The sequence below is a fragment of the Pan paniscus genome, chromosome 5, assembly GCF_029289425.2.
Source record: "Pan paniscus chromosome 5, NHGRI_mPanPan1-v2.0_pri, whole genome shotgun sequence".
NCBI lineage: Eukaryota > Metazoa > Chordata > Mammalia > Primates > Hominidae > Pan > Pan paniscus.
In genome coordinates, this window is record NC_073254.2 from 66,099,960 (window position 1) to 66,122,387 (window position 22,428).

The 22,428-nt window shown below is 37.0% G+C and overlaps 1 protein-coding gene across 1 annotated transcript in view; it reads right to left on the reverse strand.

The window, feature by feature from the left end:
* The window catches only part of PKHD1 (PKHD1 ciliary IPT domain containing fibrocystin/polyductin), a 467,099-nt gene that overhangs the window by 16,673 nt on the left and 427,998 nt on the right, over positions 1–22,428 (reverse strand). The window contains exons 61-63 of the mRNA XM_008958657.5: positions 16,271–16,406; positions 15,217–15,304; positions 6,032–6,139 (exon numbers count right to left, since the gene is read on the reverse strand). Of these exons, the coding sequence (XP_008956905.4) occupies positions 6,032–6,139; positions 15,217–15,304; positions 16,271–16,406 (332 nt within the window). The remainder of the gene's footprint in view (positions 1–6,031; positions 6,140–15,216; positions 15,305–16,270; positions 16,407–22,428) is intronic.

A 22,428-nucleotide genomic window follows, 5' to 3' on the forward strand; every position in this document is an offset into this window, starting at 1 on the left:
TTCATAATAGTATCTGGGATATAGTAGGTGTTCAATATATATTCATTAAATTTAATAAATACATAAATTATAAATCCAAGATTTATATTTCTAGAGAATCACAAGATTCCAACAATAACACATAATAGTTATTTCCAATTCTGTCAATTATTGACTGAGAATTCTTCCAATTCTCTCTTTTAATTTTCAGACTAACCTTCCATACCAATGCAAAATTTCAGCTTCTTTCACTCATGTTTCACTAATGAGAATAAAAATATTCTCAGCTCCAGAATGTGTGAAATTACTTGCTCTGATGTATGTATCTACTCAATACGTGCCATATAACACATCAGAACAGGGGCATAGGGACTCCTGCTGCAGCACTATATTGTCTTAGAGAGTTATGTTATCTGGAAAACTAGAACTAGAACAATGGCAGATAGAACTGCTGGCCATGAATGATGGGGCAAGATAGCATCCTCCTGTTGAGAGAGTTCAACTCTGTAAGAATTCATCTGAAACTCCTCCCATTTACGGAGACAGAAAAATTTCTCACCCCATTATTATTTATGAAATGAGTCATAAAATAATCTAAAAAAGAAAGTTACCTATCTGCATAAAAACACATACATAAATGTTTTTAGCAGCTCTGTACATTGCAAAACCCAGGAACAACGCAAATGTCCTTGAGCAGGGGAATGGATAAACAAACTACAGTTTATCTAGACAATGGAAAACTACTCAGCCAAAAAAGAAAGAAAGGAAAGAAAAAGGGAAGGAAACAAACACACAATTGATAACCTGTAACAACTAGAATGAGCATAAAAGGCATTATGCTGAGTAAGGGAAGCCCATCTCTGAATGGTACACACTTGTAGGATTCCATTTATATAACACTGTAGAAAAGACAAAACTATAGAGTTAAAGAACAGATCAGTGGTTGCCAAGGATGAATGGTGGAGAAAGGCTACATGTATGTGAGAACAGATTTTTGGGGTGATGAAATGGTCCTTATCCTGACTGTGGGGATGGTTACATGGATCTATACATGTATTTGAAGTAATAAAACCACATACAAAAATGTCAATTTTAAAGTACATTCATTTTAAAAATAAATTGTTTAAAAACTTGCCTTTAATTTTGGGGGTGATGAATATATTCATTATTCTAATAATGAGGATGATTTCATGGGAGTAGGCATTCATCAAAATGTATCAAATGGTATGCTTTAAATATGTTTATCATGTGTCAATCATATCTCAATACAAACAGGTTTATTTAAAAAAAAAACTTGTTTATGAACAGTTCAGCCAGCATTTTTAAAGCAGCTCATTCAAAACAAACAAGCAAACTTCAAACTTCTGCTTTCATCTACATAACTCAGGCAAAAAGAGTTTTTATTTTATGTACTCAAGGAAACACCATGTTTTTCTTTGCTGTGCTTTCACTGGGCTGAACCTGACAATTTTACTGGAAGTCGCAGTCAGATCTTCAATCTCTTGACTTCTGGCTGACTTGGTCCCAAAGCTACTACAACAAAATCTCCTCTGTATACATCATGTATCTGAGCCATATTTGGCTTGTTTGTTATCAAGTAATTGCTTTTTATGGGCATCTGAATAAGCTCAATCAGGCCCAGAGATGGGGGAATAGATTTTACTTGGGATTTACAGAAGTAAAAACTAAATTCTTTATACTTTTATCCATTTGTCAATGATTGCTCAGTAATTGTTTACTGGGTCAAGTTGATAAGTTACCAGTTCCCATTCTTAAGATATTTACAAGCTAGTAAATGAAATAAGATACACATAACAAACATTTGTTAAACAAATTAGGATGTGACACATGCCACTAGAATAATGCAAATCAATTGCTTTGGATGTTTATTTTCCATTGATATGATTAGGGAAAGCATCCTGGAGGAGGAAGTATCTGAGGGGACTCTGAAGGCTGTGCAAATACATAAACAAAGACAGAGAGGAGAAAATAGCTATTGATACTTAGGAGACTTACGCAGGAAAATACTGGAACTTAATGCTAGAAGAATTTGAGACAAATCTGGATGGGCATTAAATATCAGGCAAAAGGCCCTTGAGAACATTCTGAAGGCATGAAGTATCAAAGAAGAAAAGATTCTTTTCTATTTTTATTTTGTTAATAGAGACAGGGTCTAGCTCTATCACCCAAATTTGAGTACAATGAGTGGCACAATTATAGCTCACTGTAGCCCTGAACACCTGGGCTCATATGATCCTCCTGCTTCAGCCTGCCAGGTGGTTGGGACTACAACCATGTGCCACCATACCTGGCTAATTTTTTGTTAATGTAGAGATGGGGTATTGCTATGTTTTCCAGGCTAGTCTTGAACTCCTGGTCTCAAGCGATCCTTCAGCCTCAGCCTCCCAGAGTGTGCCAGAATTACAGCCATGAGCCACCCCGCCCAGCCTAGGGGGAGATTCTAAACTGAGAAGTGACATGAGCCACATAAAATATAGTCAGTCTGTTTTTGTATAGAACACAAAAATGACAGAGAAGCTAAAGTCAGGGTGACCAGGCGAAATTATCTAAATCCAAGGGTGGAGACCACTGGCTCTCAATTATCTTAGCAGCAGAACATTTTTTAAAACTGCAATCTTAAAAATAATCTCAATATATTCACTTATTCATAAACAAATATTTATTTGTAGCTATGATGCACCAGGCTTTTCTACACCCTTGGGATATAATGTCAAACTAAGCAGAATCTCTGTCCCTTTGGAACTTTGGTCTCAATGGAGGACAGTAGACAAACAAATAAATACGTAGATACTATAAAGCCAGGGAGTGATAAGTGCATAAAGAAAACTAAAGTGAGTTTATAAGACACAGTGGCTGGAGGTGTGGGGAGGATTGGGGATGGTATAGACTGAGTGATCCAAAAGAGGCCTCTTTGAGGAGGAGATATTTGAGAAGAAATCTGAATGAGCTGAGTGAGCCACGTGACTTTCTGGAGGGAGAATATTCCAACCAAGGAATTGGCAACCACAGGTAGAGTTTCTCTGGCTAACTGTATTTGTGGTGAAGCGGGGGGAGGTGCGGATTTGTGGGTGATACCTGGTTACATTAATCTCTTCTCAGCAGCAGCCCCTGAGGGCCTCCTGAGAACCCCACGGCACCAAGAAATGGTCATAAAAGCCACAGCCTACACCATGGTAATGATAGTGAATGTGGAAAGGCTAGCTACGAAGTCAGTACTACAAACTTACAGAAACCCTTATCTCTTGACAGTGTCTCAGGAAGTTGAGAAGTGATAAATGAGCTGGATTTGATAATATGTCAGACCTAAGAGGATTCCATAAATACTTGGGCAGATCTATTTTCTGTATTTCTAAAATAGGAATAATAATTTGTTTTTCTCTCTAAGATATTGGAGAGATGAGGGAAAATAGTGGAAATGATTGCAAATTCTCTGCTTGATTCATGAATGAATGAAACAACAGACCAGGCACGGGGACTCATGCCTATAATGCCAGCATGAGCCCAGGCATTTAAGACCAGCCTGGGCAGCATAGTAAGATCCCATCTCTACCAAAAAATAAAATAAAATAAACCAACTGGGTGTGGTGGCACACACGTCTGTAGTCCCAGCTACTTTGGAGGCTGAGGTAGGAGGATTGCTTGAGCCTGGGAGGTTGAGACTGCAATAAGCCATGATTGAGCCACTGCACTCCAGCCTAGGTGTTGGGTGACAGATTGAGACCCTCTCTAAAAATAACAACAACAACAACAAACACACACACACACACAAAACAACAAAAGAAACAACAATAACATAAAACAATGCTTATCAGACCTATTATTTTGAAGCCTATTAGAAATAAGAAATTTCATTGTTTGGCGAAAATGTGTGAATATACGCTGCTTTCCCAAACATTCTAGCACTTCAAATTGATATACTTGGAAACAAGGAGTTACTCTCTGGACGTGTACCGTTACTCAGTGTGATGTCAACAAGGGGTCACAGAAGTGCAGATATTTAATATTTTTCCTTTCTTTTTATCCTCCATCTATTCTCTCCAAATTTAAACTTTTATAAATCTCATTCTGAAAGAGTCTCACCTAATAGACTTGATCTTGAAAATTATGAGGAATAATTTAGTGAAAAACACTAAGGGAAAACTTTCCAAATGATTCTTCAGTTAGTTCTTTTTACAGGCTGTAAGTAGAAACTACAATAAAGCAGTAGTCTACTAAGTGTGAACACCAAGACCAGTTCAAAATCACAGGAGTTACCAAGAAGTTTCTGTCTACAATACATTTCGCATTTGGTTTTACAAACTATTCCTTAAAATAAACTTGATAACATATTTGGTTAGTCTTAATTAATTACTGAGGTAATTAAAGGACAAAGGCCTTTTAAATGTCAGACAAATCTGGAACAAAATATGCATTCCTGCCTGTCTTACCCTTTAAGACATATCCATTCAAAAACTCAAGCTTACAGCACAATCCCTGGGAATTGGGAATCCCAAGGTCAAGGACACTACACGTTTGTTATGAACCTGTACTTATGTTAGGACACTTTGACACATAAAGTGTGTGTAAATTGCTCTTTTAACAAGCATTTAAGCAATCATCCTCTGAAGTATAAATGTGACTCTCATGAAAACATATAATGAGCACTTGTCAACAGGTTATTTATCTCATTAATGAAGAAACCAGGAAGAACACGAAACTGGTTTAAATAGCATTTAAGAGATAATGATCATATAGCCAGGGAGGAATAATACTATCTGATCTCAGAAGATAGTCTTTTTGTTAAAAAAAAAAAAAAAAAAAAAAAAAGTCCAGGCTGGGCGTGGTGACTGATGCCTGTAATCCCAGCACTTAGGGAGGCTGAGGCAGGCGAATCACGAGGTCAGAAATTCAAGACCAGCCTGGCCAACATGGTGAAACCTCATTTCTACTAAAAATACAAAAATTAGCCAGGCTTGGTGGCGCATGCCTGTAATCCCAGTGACTCAGGAGGCTGAGGCAGAAGAATTGCTTGAACCTGGGAGGTGGAGGTTGCAGTGAGCCGAGATTGTGCCACTGCACTCCAGCCCGGGTGACAGAGTGAGATTCCATCTCAAAAAAACAAAAAAAAATCCAAAACTTGGAATTAAAGGAAAAATGATTATGATTACAGATCTTACCAGTGTCATACTGGAACATTTTCAAAAGGCCCGTTGAAAGTTTATTAAGTTCTCTCAAACATATATTTGTTTCACTTATATTTATTATTTATTTATTAGGACCCAGACATGTTTATTTGTAGAAGATTGACATGCTGAAACAATTTTTATACAGTTAAGGATGCAAATGATATCTGTAAACACTGGACTATCAAAATTTTGCTTTTATTGCCCTGTATCCATTGCAAACTTATTTCAACATTTCTTCTCTGGCTATACGATCACTATCTCCCAAATGCTCTTTTAATTAGTTTTCTTATCTTCTGATTTCCTCATTAGTGAGTTAAATAACATGTTGACAAATGATCATTATATATTTTCATGAGAGTCACATTTAATATGCCAGAGGGTGTTTTTTTTACATGTTTTGTCAAAAAGAACTGGATCAGATATGCAATTTACATACCCCTTATTCTGAAGTGCCAGGATGTTGATGGGTATTGTCCCCATTTGTCAGGGGGTTGAGGAGGACAGGACCCAAAGTTAAAATTTCAACATCCTATGACTCTCTTATAAGTTAACATTCTCCTATTAATATCTAACCAAATGTCAGGTAAGTAAATTAAAGAAAAAAACAAGTAGAACACTGAAAGTAAACGTCAATGTTGAGAAGGAAATGTACATTTGGTTTCTTGCTCACCAGGAGTAACCTGAGGTTTCCATTTCTACATGTGCTCTTTCTTCTCAAGCTTAATGATACAGTCAAGTGAATTTATTTTCTAAACTATGATGACTTCTTATTCATGATAGTAGCTATTCCCATTATAAGGGAGAAAGGATTATCTTCTCAAAAAAAAAAAAAACACACAGAATAAAAGCACACTGTATAAAATTACCTGGAGGAGAAGTGACAGTAAAAATAAAGTGCCAGTTTGACCCAGAGATCAAGACTGCCAAGTTGTAGAAGCTAACATAACCATCTTGAGTTTCTGCCTGGGTGCACCCTACAAAAAAGTACAAAACAAAAATTAGCTGTTTATTATCTAATCTCGAACAATGTCTTCATGTCTTCTGTGAAGGCAGACATTTGGACAATAAAGGACAATTTTTTAAACTCAAAGAGGTTACCTAATCCATCAGGTTCTTCTTAGTCAAGACTTAGAACCAAATGATCCAAGACAGAATAATAACAGTTAACATATATTGAAAGCTCCACTATGCCAGACACTGTTCTATATATACACGATTGCCTACAAACTACACAACAACCCTATAAAATACGCTATTATCTATATTCTAGCAATTATGAAATAGGCTCATGAAAGATTAAATTATGTGGTACTGGGGTTACAGCCCAAATCTACCTGATTTCAGTCTGCATTCTTAACCACTACAATATATTGGCTATATTATTATTAAATGTATAATATATAAAGAAAGAAATTCTATTATCTTTCTAGGTGGTCAGTTTCTACAGTCTGTCTTTCTTCTATCCAATTTATCTATAGTTTATGCGGTACCAGAATTAGGCCAAGAGATCAGGACCATGGCAATCTACCAAATAATGACTGATAGAGCTACTCTGATTTAGCAACTTGAATTGCCTGAGCCTTGGCTTCCTTAACTAAAATGAAAAAAAAAAAAAAAAAAAAAACCTTGCATCTTCTAACAGTAGATCATCCATTTATAACGTGAAAAAAGGCAGCTTAACTCAGTATCACATTCACAATACCATTAATCGTCTTTTGACTCCACCATCCCTAAATTATTTTCCTAATTAACAGCTGCTAGACTTTACTCTGGAAATGTCAATATGATTGGCATGGTGGACAAAGGGTTATGAAAGTGGTCTGAAAGTTTATAGGTTGGTTTGAGATCTCTAAGGCTGAAATGTGTCATAAAGATACAATATGCTTAGTGTTACATTTTTCAATTCAATTGCTTAATCTTTTTGTGAAAACACTGTCTTTCTTCATCAATTTTGCAGAGCTAACTAAAACTTCTTTTTTGAGAAAGATCTTTTGCTTCATCTCTTCTGAGTTCTAAAATAAATAAAATGCCCAGTAAAATGAAAATAAATAAGCCAAGACTCAAATAAATGATAGGCGCCCAAGATAAATGCAGTTTATACTCTTTAAAACCTATATGCATCAAAATTATGGTCAATAAACTCTTGCAAACAATGAACTGCAGAGTACAGATGTTCAACATGAAATCATTTGCTGCAGTTTTTCCTTTGACAAACGTCTTTATTGTTCCCATCTTTGGAAGAATACAAAGCAGCATTTAATCGAAATGTGTCCGTAGAGCACAGTGAGTTGGCCTCGTAGAACAGCCGCCAAATTGCCTAATGGAAAGTGCTTTAGTTCTAAATGGGTTTGCTTTTGCGTTAAATACCAGCTTGCCTTAGAGATCTCTACAAAGATTCCCATATATATCTATGATATTCTCAGATTTGAAGCATATGTGCCCAAAAGCTGAGGCAGTTGCTGCCAAGTACAGTACATTACTCCAGGGTTCATCATATCTTCAGAATAGCTATGATGACATATACAAATGCAATTGACAGGCTCCCTGATCAAGCTGGTATAAACAGTATACTGGCTGGGGGACTTGGGATGGGGTGGGGTGCTGGGCTCGAGCAACTTTTGAATTGATTACACAACTACCAGGGAATGATACCTGAATGGGTTTCTGCAGGATAGATAGTTTCTAAAATACCTTTGCAGCCCAAATTATCCCCACAGCTATCCCACTCACTCCTAGGTATGCATACTAGCAAACTGTTATATTGTTAATGTTGAGATGTTATCTTTAAAAGTATTAAGGACTTTTTTGTGCAACTATGATCCATAAATGTCAAAGGATATTGAAGACCTGTAAATAATTGTCCTTGAGTATATAAATTCACTTTTTATGATAATAGGTTGTAACTGCCTTTTCACTGAGGAGGATCTACTAAAGAAAAAAGAATATGAAGTTAAATTGCAGAACAAAAGATTTAGAGGAGATATATAGATATGGTTTTGTTGTTGTTATTTTGTTTTTCTCCAGGAGATACTTATAGTAAGTTAGATAATCCATCCCAAATGCTTTTGGTGCATTCTTTCTGAAGTGAAAAAGTAGTATTTCATGATGGCTTCAAGAAAAACTTTCAATCATATAAAATAGGGTATTTTGATGACATGGGTATGCTAAAAACAGAAAACTACATGTGATTTCTTCCCTACTTCATGACTCACTCACATAAAAAATGTGTGTATATGAGACACCCTCAAACTAGTCCTCACACATTCCCATTGGATCTCTTAAAAAAGGTAATAGTGACAATACTGATCCAAGTGAGCTAGTTGGCTTGAGTGTAGCTTGGTGTCCGTAGAATAAAAGAGTAAATGGTATCTTATCTCACACCAGTTAGAATGGCAATCATTAAAAAGTCAGGAAACAACATATGTGGAGAAATAGTAATCCTTTTACACTGTTGGTGGGAGTGTAAATTAGTTCAACCATTGTGGAAGACAGTGTGGTGATTCCTCAAGGATCTAGAACCAGAAATACCATTTGACCCAGCAATCCCATTACTGGGTATATATCCAAAGGATTATAAATCATGCTACTATAAAGACACATGCACATGTATGTTTATTGCAGCACACTCACAATAGCAAAGACTTGGAATCAACACAAATGCCCATCAATGATAGACTGGATAAAGAAAATGTGGCACATATACACTATGGAATACTATGCAGCCATAAAAAAGAATTAGTTGATGTCCTTTGGAGGGACATGGATGAAGCTGGAAACCATCATTCTCAGCAAACTAACACAGGAACAGAAAACCAAACATAGCATGTTCTCACATGGGAGAAGTGGGAGTTGAACAGTGAGAACATATGGGCACACGGAGGGGAACATCACACACTAGGGCCTGTCAGGGAGTGGGGAGCAAGGGGAGGGATAGCATTAGGAGAAATAACTAATGTAGATGACGGGTTGATGGGTGCAGCAAACCACCATGGCACATGTATACCTATGTAACAAACCTGCATGTTCTGCACATGTATCCCAGAACTTAAAGTATAATAATAAATAAATAAACAAATAGATAAATAAATAAAGAGTAAATGGTTTCATGCCTCATTCACTTTTCATGGCCACAACATGATTCTAAGCTGGCCGGGCATGACATCCTTAAGGTTACTGAAAGAAAAATAATGAAAGATGAGGTGCAATAAGTGTCAGGACAAAGTAAAATATAAAGTCTCAGTAAGGTATGATATAGGAGAAGGTATGGGGAATAGGTAAGGCATGGAGCATAAGTAAGGTACTGGGTATAAATAATGTGCAAAGTGTGGCAAGGTACAGAATATAAGTAAGTAAGATATGGACTATGGGTTAGAAATGAAGTGTGAGTAAGGGTCTGGAGAATGTGTAAAGTATGGAATATGAGTAAGGTACAGACTATGGGTAAAGTATGGAGTGTGAATAAGGCATGGAGTATGTGTAAGTTATGGAATATGGCTAAGGCATAGAATATGAGTAAGGTACTGGACATGGTAATGTATGAAGTATGGCAAGGTAAGGGGTGTAAGTAAGGGATGGGCCGGGCACGGTGGCTTACGCCTGTAATCCCGACACTTTTGGAGGCCAATACGGGAGGATCACCTGAGGTCAGGATTTCGAGACCAGCTTGGCCAACATGGCAAAACCCCGTCTTTACTAAAAATAGAAAAATTAGCCAGGCGTGGTGGTGGGCACCTGTAATCCCAGCTACTCAGGAGGCTAAGACAGGAGAATCACTTGAACCCGGGAGGCAGAGGTTGCAGTGAGACAAGATCGTGCCACTGCATTCCAGCCTGGGTAACAGAGCCAGACTCTGCCTCAAAAAAAAGTAAGGTATGGACTATACATAGGGTATGGAGTATAAGTAGGGTCTTAGGTATGGATAAGGTATGGAGGAGCAATGTAAGGCATGAGTATGGGTATGGTTTGGAGTATGGGTAAGGAATAGAATATGGGTAACACATGGAGTAGACAATGGGGAGGTGAGTTCCAGTAGTCATGTGAGAGTATCTGTTGTAAATATTACCAGAACATAAAAAAAGTTAAAAATTAATATTTTTATGCTGCTGTATTAAGATCAGAAGGTGAGTGACTGTTACATATCCTAAGCACTTTCTATACCAAAACACCAACAGTAGCAAAATGGCACTGAAAAATGGACAGAATGACAGCATCAAAACAGGCAGTTCTAAATGCAATTCTGAATATTTCATCTCCACAGTGGGCAACCTTGGATAAATTCACTTCATTTTCTTACTTTCTTAATGACATGCCTTGTGTCTACAAATCTGTACAAGGACCATTCTGGTCTGTCCTCATTCCTTGGGATTTTAAACCCAAGAAGCTTCTAACTGAACTGCCCACATTAAAAAAATTAAAAAAAAAATGACCAGGAGCAACAATATGAGTTACCCACACAGGTGTTACTTTCAACAAATTGAACAAAAGATAGATTGTGTAAGTAGAAGGGAAAGTCTGGAGAGTCTATGGGGAGATTCTGACAAAATATGCAACATTACCTGGGCCTTTAAATTTGGATTGTATAAAGAGAACGTGGAGAGGGTACTGAGGAGAGCAAGACCTCAAAGTTTGGTAGAAAATTATTTTTGTGGACATGCTGAAAACATTTAGAGTCTTGTTGTTTTGTTTTGTTTTTTGTTTGTTTTAATTATTTTATTTTATTTTAAATTCCAGGATACATGTACAGAACATGTAGGTTTGTTACATAGGCAAACATGCGCCGTGGTGGTTTCCTGCACCTATCAACTCATCACCTAGGTATTAAGCCCCACATGCATTAGCTATTCATCCTGATGCTCTCCTTCCCCCTTAGTCCTCCCCCCAATCTCTGACAGGCCCCACTGTGTGTTGTTCCCTGTGTCCATGTGTTCTCACTGGAAAACATTTGGCGTCTTAATAAGTAAGTAGATGGGGTAAAAAAATTACAGGTCAAAATAGTAGAAAGTCAAATTGAAAAGAGAGTGGGAAAATTTATTGTTCTAATAAAACAATAAGACGAAGCAAGCTTTAAAAAGTAAGGGTTTTGAAGCTATGAACTGTTTAATCACGAGATGTCAATCGCCTCCTTAAGAGAATTTTTAGAAGGGGATAATTTCATTTTCTGGAATCGATGAGGTGTAGCTTTGCCAGAAACAAAATGTATAAGCTAAATTAAATGGTGACATTAAAAAAAACTGAGATCTGAGATTAATTCATTGAAAACAACATCAAATGATGATTAATTAACTTGGAGACTTTATTACAACAATTTTATATGTTTCTTAAGAGACAAATAACAAAAAATTAAGGAACAATGTCATCAGAAATGGTAGGCAATGTGCACTATATGATAGGAACGGTTTTAGGCCAATAATAAACGCAACTAGAAGACGAGGCATATCTATGATTGACTTATGGCTATCCATTTGAACATTCCATATATTTTATGGGAACCATCTGAATGAGCTTAGACTCATAGCCAGAGTGGAGCAAGAAATAACTGTAAAATCATGGCCTATTCTTGGAAGTCAGTGATTTTACAGGTAGGCTGATGTTTGAGCTGGCACATGAGTCATTTCTAAGCCTGAAAAAAACATTTTGGACAACACAAAACCAACAGAAATGCCTTACCTGATTCATGAGGTGCACAGGAAATTGGATAAGCTGATTTTGTTTTGTTTTGTTTTGTTTTGAGCTGGAGTCTCACTCTGTCACGAGGCTGGAATGCAGTGGGCGATCTTGGCTCACTGCAACCTCCACCTCCCGGGTTCAAGCAATTCTCCTGCCTCAGCCTCCTGAGTAGCTGGGACTACAGGTGCATGCCATCATGCCTAGCTAATTTTCGTATTTTTAGTAGAGATGGGGTTTTACCATGTTGGCCAGGATGGTCTTGATCTCTTGACCTTGTGATCTGCCCGCCTTGGCCTCCCAAAGTGCTGGGATTACAGGCATGTGTCACCGAGCCCGGCCAATAAACCGAATTTTTAAAGAGTGGTAAACACATCCTCAAATTTGCATAAGAATGGGGATATTTGGCCAATTATAAAAAGGTACATATACACCATATCAATTTATAATTTTCAGTGATTTATTGGTATGAAACTTCCTTTCAATATGTTACTGGCTAATCTCAAAGAATGCTTCACTATAATTACAATACTAACTGCATTAAAAGCCAGTGCTTGAAATCACACTTCTAGAAAGAAGAATTTGCAAAAGTTAACAAGATTTCCTACTTATTCCCCTATTATAATATACAAATATAAGGTAATAATAGATAATTGTGCTTAAAACAAATAAACTTTATTTTCTTTTTTAAAAAATTTTTACCAGTACTGATATATATCTCTTTGTATAGTATGCATATTTTGAAAACATTATTTTCTTTTTTCTTTTTTCTTTTTTTCTTGAGATAGAGTCTTGCTCTGTCACCCAGGCTAGAGTGCAGTGGCGCCATCTTGGCTCACCGCAACCTCTGCCTCCTGGGTTCAAGTGATTCTCGTGCCTCCACTTCCCAAGTAGCTGGGATTACAGGCGCATGCCCACCATGCCTGGCTAATTTTTGCATTTTTAGTAGAGATGGCGTTTCACCATGTTGGCCAGGCTGGTCTCAAATGCCTGACCTCAAGTGACCCAGCCACCTTAGCCTCCCAAAGTGCTGGATTACAGGCACGAACCGCCGTTCCCAGCCTGAAAACATTATTTTCAAATCACATTTGAAATCACAAAGAATTTATAAATTATTTCTCATCTAAAATAGCAACACAATATTTAGTGCAGAGATTTGCTTGAGTCCTAGCTCTTGGTCAGAATTATTCAACAATTCTGAATTCAGGGAGTCAAGATAAACCCACTGGCTCTATTCTTTTATTGGGACCCTGCAAGGATTTTTGAAAACTGTCTGACATAGAAGTTGTGGGGAAGGGAGTGAATGCTTTCCTTTCTGAGGATATTTTCCATCTACCTTAAAAATCATTTTTAATCCATTTGAATTCTTGGGACACTTTTTAAATTTTCTCATTGAAACTAGTGGGAGAGATGAAAGAAATTTAACAGATTCACTTTTTCAGACTGTTGTAATCTCCAGCTCCCTATCCAAATATAGGAGATGATTTTTAAATGTTCCATCGAACCCTTCTATTCTAGGTTATATCAGGTTGACATAAAATGAATTTCTCTTCACCTCAAGGTGAAGCCCAGAATTGGACTGTGATATTGTGCATGATTGGGACTCCCTCCGATGAGAAGGAAATACACAATCCTACCCATAAGCAGAGGAAGAATTTCAAGGTGCTGTGATAATTGTGAGGCCCCTTGTGCAGAGAAGAAACCCCTATGCATGAAGAGTTTGAGGCTGTCAGGCAAGATCTAGGTGTTGGGAGATTGACTGCACACAATAGGGAGAAGGCTCCTGGTAGGAAGCATGATTAATAATTTATGGGTTATGTTGGAGGGAGGCAGGTAAGAAGAAAAAAACTCTCGTGACACCCAGAACACAAACTATATTAATTGTAAAACACAACCTCTTGCTCTTACTGCCTTAAAACTGAAATCAAAAGGGCCTATGTCTTAATTTGGCCCAGCAACCAGGTTGTACTTACCTTTTCATGTTTCTCATCATAAAAACTCTTGCTTTTTGTTCCCAATCCAGTCTTCCCCATTTCAGTAAATAACACCAATATCAACCCAATATAACAAGATCAAAACCTATAAGGTGTCCTTAAGTACTTGTTTTCTTTACTCCTAGTAGATTCTGCTGATTCAACTTCTAAAAGACATTCTGAATCAATCCAGTTGTGATCTCCACCATCTCTTGCCTGGCCTTTTGCAATCACTTTCCAACTGGCTCAGGAGGTTCACTCTTGCCATTCTCCAATCCACCCTCCATAGAGCAGAGTGGTCCTCTAAACATGCGAGTCAGACCTTGGAACTGGCCTGCTTAAAACCCTCCAATGGCTCTGCATCTCACTGAGAGTGCAGCCCAAACTCCCCACCATGGTCCCCAGAGTCCTCTGTTGACTGTCTGGCTCCAGCACCTGTCTCACTTTTCCTCTTCCCTTGATCTCCCTTAGTTATGAGGCTCCTTTGCCTTAATTCTGTTTCTCAAACACATTCTCCTTAACATATTTTCTGTGGATAATATATTGTACTGTTTTACAACATAAAAATACAATGATTGAACAATTTCGTAATAAATTAATATGTGTCTCTTTGAGTAGGTTGTATTTCAACGGTTTTGTGTGTGAGAGGGTTAAATAGGAATTTAGAACTCAGAAACTATTTTTCCCATAAAAATCATGTTACACCTGCTTGCTTCTCTCTAGACCAGGCCCTAAAATGCACATTATTGGGTCCTTCTGCAGAATATGTTGCCAAACTATCTTGGGCCTAGTAGAAATCTGCATTTTAAATAGATTTTCATATAAATGAGCTTCAAGGAAAGTAAGTGGAGCTGGCAGTGGTGCTGGGATAGAACAGGAAGACAAAAGAGGGTAGACAAAGATAAGGAGAAAAACTAGCTAAGGGCTGCTATGGGTCAGGTGCTTTTGCACTTATCATCACATTTATTCTTCATACCACTGAGAGCAAGTCTTTCTATTTCCCCATAGAAATCATATTGTACTTGGTAAATTGCTCCCTGGCCCAGTCCATGATACTATACCAAACAAGGGTGTGTCGTGGGGGCACTGAGTGGACTGTAGAAAACCTAGGATTTGATGCTCACCAAAAGATGCCAGGCACTTTTCCTTACACTACCTTAAGGATACGGATAAGTTGGAAATGTTGCTTTATTGTGAAAGGGGAGAGAAAAAGTGGTGACTTTAGGATTTGCTGCCAGCCTAATCTTCCTTTTCACAGACACTGACACTGTAGATTAGGGATGAAGGAGTTTCCTCCCAAATTACTGAAGAAATTCAGTATTACCAATTTTGCTATGAATTCCTAATGGGTGCAAACATTTTCTGTGCAGATAAAGTGGTAACAGATATCTGAAATTTACAGATGCTTTACCTACCTTTTAGCACTGAGTCTGATGCTCCTTCCAGGGAAGCTGAAATTGTCCATGGCTCTGAAGGAGGTCCCAGGGACTCTACTCTTCGATTCTAGAAATGGGAATAGGAGGAGGGAGGAAGAAAAAGTTGGATTCAGAAGAGAATTTTGTGAAGTTAGAAAAGATGGATCAGATATTTGCTTTTATAAAGCATATATTCAGTAGAAATAAAGGAAAGAAAGTGATAAATAAATGTCTTTCTCATGTTAAGAATATATCAGAATTAACTTATTGTAAGAAGAGTGAGGAAATTATTGCAAGACAAGTTGGGGCAGGGCAGTGAGGAGAGGAAAGGAAAACTATGTTTATAGAAAAGAATGGTACTATGTGCTGAAGATTCTTAAGAAAGGAAAGGTAAAGAGAAGAAAACAGGAGAGAGCTGGGTGAGTGCCAGACCACATCAAAGTTGACAGGTTTCCAAGTGTGGACCTCAGTGCCACAGATTTCTCTCTGCAAACATGTCAGGGGATGCATTTATAAACAGGAGAAAGCCAATTCAACAATCATAGTTCACTGTGAATTTTGTAAATACTGAAAAGATAAAATAGAATCAGGACACAAAGCCTGAAATTAGAATTAAGCACAGAAACTTCTTGTTTTACCTAATCACATATAAGAGAGATTATTTTAAAAAACATAAAACTGTAATGTATCTATAATGTCATAAGTTCCTTCATTAGCATGTGAAAAACTTCTTCAGATATAGATCTACTTCTTTGTGAAGGCTAGATTTCAGAGAAGATGTGACAGATCTACTTCAAGAATTTGGTTGGGGAGGAAAAGTATCAGAATTTTATTTTTACCCTTGATCAAATTCTGAATGTTCAGAGAAAATAGAAGGCAGGCAGGCTGTGAAGTGGAAGGAAAATGTGAAAGTAGTGAGAAGCTCTAAGTGCAACAAATTGCACCCAGTGGGCACTCTGTAAATGTGTATCAATGATGACACACTCTAAAAGATAGGCTGAATGCTACATGCTACTTAGCTTTAGAGACAGATTTGTTACCTGTGAAAAGTTACCTGCTCATCCAAAAATACCAGTTGTGGCTGCACTGGAAGCTCATTTCCCACTTCTCCATCTGAAGGCTGAACTAGGATGGAAAGTGCATAGGGCCGAATATATATCAAGTTCCCAGTTTTAAAACTGCTTGTATTTCTGACAGATATAAAAACAAACAAAATACATCCTTAGGATTACACATATCCCTATGGTAGCAATTTTCCACAATCCATTATTACCAGTGAAAATATTTGCATTTGCCTGTGTTTCTAGAAAATAATACATTGTGTAGTGAACATGGCTTTATAGCAAAGGTTAATTGTGTATGTATTTGATATGTTTTCTTAGCTATAATGAAAATGGACTAGGGGGTAGGGAAAATCACAAATTATGAGCGTATATTTTTATCATCATTTATTAAAATCAGCCAAAAAATAAAAGCCTCAGTGAAAATTAGCCTCAGACTAATATAGATAATAATAATAAAAGCCTCAGACTAAAATGACAGGACATGGACACGTCCAATAGTAAGCTATTAAATCAGCTTTCCAAATAATGCCCTGATTTGTGGATGTGTTCCAATTCTGTGATATAAATACTACCACCATAGCTAATTCTGAGATGACAAGATAATATCACTGAGCAGAGCTGTGAAGAGATGCCCAACAGCAAACTCCAGTACACCACTGTTTTACACAGAATAGCTCATTTAATCTTCACAACAAGCCATATTTATATTTTCCAAGTGTGTTTGTACTAAATGGACTCAATAACTATTAATAGCATTAATGAATTAATTTACTTCAGTTGCATGAAGCATCTGAGGAGAATAATATTTAGAATTGATATTTACTGATCACGTACTATATACCAAGTTCCATGATAAAGTGTTCATATATAAATTCATTGCATCTTTAAAATGACACTATGTGGTAGGTACTCTTATTTATGTATGAAGAAACTGAGGTCCAAAAAGGCTTAAATAACTTGCCAAAGGTCCTACAAATAGTAAGTGTTGACCAAGATCTAGAGTGGTTAACCAATGACCTATATTACTTCTTAGTTCCTTTGAACATGTTAAGTGCTGACATGACTTAGCAACAAAATGGAATACATAGAAAATAGTTACATAATTCATGACAGTGTAAAACATATTTCACTCAGAGTTTCGGTATTTTTGATGACAGAGCCTGCTTCATTAAAATAAAATTATATACCTATTGTCCCATTAAGCCTATTGTGAATTACATATCATAGACATGCAACAGATGTTTGGCAACTAAATGCAGACACCTGGACATCACATATATATGGGACCCTGACATAGAGCAACCCTTGGTGAGTTATCCTCAATAGCCTAGGCCAGGTCTCCTGAGGTATTTATTTATTTATTTATTTTTAAAGTAGCCTACTTTGCTTTCTCCCATTAAATGTAAGTCAACTATTTTATTTCCTAACCACCTCCCCTTCCCCACATGAGGAGGAAAGGATAAAGTATTTATTTAATATGGAGGGTGCATGTCAGGAAAAAGTGAAGATTTGTTCTGAAAGAGGAAATAGTGGAAGAGCAAATACAATGGATCACTAAATATGAAGTTTCCATAGGAAGCAATTTTCTTCTCCCCTGGGAATCCTAGGAAATGCGGGCAGAGTGCAAACATGTGGTCCTAAGAAGCTCTTTAGTCATCTACCAGCTAAGACCCTGGCTTTTTGGCTGGAATCACTCCCTGGGAATTCAACACACACTAGCCCCATCATCATTTCTTAGTTTGTTTAGCCTGAGTGGCTAGGGCTTCTTTCCTTTTTTAAAGGGAGCAATTTAAACCAGATTTTTTAAATCCATGCTATTAATTCTATCCTTCTGTGGGTTCCAGGTTATTAGAAAATTCTATTGTTGTTATCAGATCCTATTTCTCCCCTAACCTTTTCCTTAAATTCTTTCTGATAGGGGCTAGGATGCAGGCAAGCAGTCTGGGTTAAAGAGACTGAAAGACCCCATCAAAGAATTTCACATAAGTACATTGACGTCTTGAGACGAAGAGAGGGAAACCAACTGCCTGAACACCCGCTAAAAGGCCCATTCCTGACACACTTTAAAGTTTATTGTGAGCAAACATCTCTTGTTAAATGTAAACAGCATCTCACTGGAGGTCACAGACTTGCTGCTGCAGCATATCCCAAGGTAATACCACTTTAAGCTCCACATAAACTCTTAAGCGGTTTCTATCCTAAAACCTGACCGTAGGTGGTACTGTTTTTTATGATATGTTATAATAGTGCAATAAATCTGTTAGCTTAAAATCGAATCTCCGTGGCCTTTTAGAGAAATCATCATTAAATGCAGGGTCCTGTTAATGATGCCATCGAAGTGAAATTGTTTAATCTGCTAAGGGGGTGAAAGGTCACCAAATGAATTTTTTATAATACATCAACTTGACACGCAATAGGGAAAACTGTAATAGATAAAAGCAAAGGAAAAGGGCACTGTCTTCTTCTGATAGGTCAATAGCAGCCAAGAGAGTCACTCATCCACTTTCCTTTCACGATGGGCTCCTTTTGCATTTAATATGGACACCCAATTAATACCTCAGCACCACAGACAACCTCATTTTAGGTGACTTATAGCAATTTCTCCCCCTTCCCTGAAATGAAAGTGATCACAATACATCATAGCATTGTGCGAATTAACGTTAATTGATTCAAGTTACCAAGCAATGATGGGCCACTTATATAATCTAGGCGTTATTGGGTGCTAGAAGGGATGGAGGGAAGATTAGATTCCAGTGTCCGTTGCTGTGACGACGGGAGTCACCTGATGCCTTGTTAGACAGTTGTAAGGTTCTATTGCTGGCCCCAGTGGGGTCGTCAGTAAACTGGAGTGATGTCCAAACATCATTACATGCTGCTCCAATATTAAAGCAAAGGGATTAGCAACTTATTGCAAGCAACCTGGATTTGTCATTGTGCTGTCGTTATCCAATTTCCAACTGCTAATGTGACTGTAGCCTGCAGGCAGAAGGACCTACAGCCAAACTTTAAAAAATGGGGGAGAAAAGTTCCCTCCATTCATCCCAGTTTTTACCATTATTTAATAGCTTCCAATACCCAGTTAGGTATGTGAGATATTTTTTTTTCTGCAATGCTTAAATGCAGGCTATAGGAGAAAAGTCAAGAAAATACAGAAATTTCCCAATTAAGAGATCACTCCTATTCATGTCATTATTCTTGCTTTTCGATTCCACCAGATCTGAAATGTTTACCCTGTAGAAGATGGAATTATTTCTATTTGCATGGAAAACTCAGAAAGCAAGTAAGTTTTATTAGTGAAAACTGGCTCTCAACAAGACCTACTGTGGTGGGGTGAGGTGAAGTTGGGGTGGAAATCAGAGATACTCTCTCTTCAACCTTCTTCTCAAAGCTACTAAGCCGAGTTCCTATAAAAAGCCTCATGTTTTGATTGAATGCTTCATGATGTCCTGAGCATTTTTTATCTCTCTTGTTTTAAATAGGCTAGATAAGGCCAAATATTCTATATGTGCCACAAGGGGACTTGAAATATAAAACGATTTTGGACAATTTTGTACCCTGAAAGAAAAAAGTAAATTCTTTAGTCAATTCTAAAGAATTCTAAATTATATATATTATTTTTATACACAGGGAAAACGCAAATCTAATATCAACATATTTCTATATAGTTAACAAATATATGTTAACCCTTCTACTATGTACAAACGTTGTTCAAGGCACTGTGAGATATGCAAAGATATAGAACACTGTGATCTCTCCCCCTCAAGAATAACCTTCTGTATACTTTGTATGACAAGAATGACTTTTCTGGTTATCCTTCTGAGTTGATAGATACAATTTTCTCACCTTTCATGGTCCTGATGCTCCCTGTTAAGCCTATCTAGGCTTTCTTAGCAAATAGCCAATTCCTAAGAGGGAAGAAATGTCTTATGATCTGACGGTTTTTTTCTGGCACTGTGGTCTAGTAGTTCCAAGCCTGGCATGTTGTAAGCACCCAGTACATGTTGCTATAGTAACACTTGCCAAATCAGTACCTACTATGCATCCCCTCTGTTCTTAGGTCACTAATTGCCTCTGAAAAACTACCACTCATCTTTGCCTTCAACTTCACATTCTGGGGCACTCCTCAAGCAGTGTGCTTACTTCTATTCTGTGATACTCCTGATTAAACTCTTGTGATTCCATGGAATTATTCATTTAAAAATGAGATTCCAGTAACCTTAGGTATAACTTGCAGTGGATCAGAAGTATATAAAGACACAGAATAAACACGGTACATCTTCCAACAATTCAGGGGACAACTACACCTCTTAGGAGTTGACTAGCTGTTAAGTAAGCCTAGATGGGTTTAACAGGGCACAAGGACAATGAAAGATAAGTAAAATCAATTATAAGCAAAAATCAGGGGACAAAAACCTAAGTATTTTAATTGGTAAATCATTTAAAACAATATTTTATAATAAATCTAGCATGAGTATTTTATCTAGGAGAATGAAAACTCTGCATTTTTAAAGACCATACGCAAAATAATCAAATTTTCCTGTTTAGCCTGGGGAGCTGTAGCAGTCATAAGTCTGTACAGGAAAACAGAAATCACTCAAGGTCTTTCTAATGGAAGAGATTTAATTCAAGATATTGGTTGCACAGGAGTTTTAGAATAGTAGAAAAGTAAAACAGGCTACCTTTCACTGTATGTGATATATTGAATGATAATTTATTGTGATTTACAATGTGCTTAGGCACACTTGAGAATATAATCATAAGTCGAAACCTTGACCACCTAATAAATTTTATAAAGATTAACATTTTATACTCAAGTTAATGTTACAAAAAACTGGATTAATGGCTAAGCAGCTTCATAGAGAATTAATGATTTATTTGTAATAGATACGGAATGAGATTTAGTATAACATCTTCTCATTAAATAGTTGAATAAATGTTGTTTTTCATATCCATTAATTTTCAAATCTCTAGATTCTTATAGGGACCATATGATATTTTGAACATAATAGCTGTTCGGTTAACACTGGGGAATAAAAAACATTGGCATGTAAGCTTTCAAGAGTCTATTATATTTACCTATGAGTTCACTATGTGTACAAATAATTCTTAAATTAATTGATTTTAAGTTAGTGTCGTCTGATTTTGGAATTAGAACTTTTCTGGATGTGGATATGTCAACAGCAACAATAGATTACAATTAGCATCCTTTTCACAGCAAAATAGCAAAAACAAATACAATAGATTACAATTAGCATCCTTTTCACAGCAAAATAGCAGAAAAAATACAAACCGCAGGACAAGAACTAAAGATTTAGTGGTCTGGCACCATTCAGTATAAGAAAAATAGTACCCAAGGGCATCACAGCAAAAACAGGATTGTGAAGTAAATGATAGATTTAATGATGACCATGAATCGTCGTAACAAATGTGAACAGTCTACATTATTTCCCATTGAATAAGCCTGGGTATTATGCAATCTTTGTCTTTTTTTAACGTTTAAGAGTTGGAGACTTTTTAAAATGCTTGTTATTAATGGAACAATTTTTAATTGTATGGAAAGCTTGCTTACGTAGAACATCTCACTTTCCCACAAAGCCACACATATGAAATAAGATTACAATAATTTTGCCATCGACCCAATTAAACAAAGTAGTGAATTTGTACTGTAGTGAAAAGAAGAAATGATGTAAAAACACTCTTTAATGGCAAAGTTGTGATTTTTGTCATAGGGAAGAAAAGAGACAAGCTGGCAATATAGGAATCTCTTCTAGGATGAACATTCTGCCGGTCTGGAAAAGAACATACTTCCTTGCTGATAGAAAGATTCTACTCTTTCATGCTCCAAACAGCTCTCTTCTAGAAAACAGGTGCCCAGGATACATAAAGAGGAGAAGATGCAGAAGAGAAAATGTTAAAGGTGACTGAATGCCAAAAGACTTGTATAATTGATTGGCTTTCCTGGTTTTCTTCTCTATTCCAAAGCAACCTGATAGGGTGCTCCTTATGCAGAATGGGGGAACTTAAAAAGCTACTAATATGATAAGTATATACACATTGCACACACCCAGACACACACTCCCACAGTGTCATGCTCACCCTCACAGTAACTGTTTTCATGGCCCAAAATTCATGGCAATGTCACAAACAA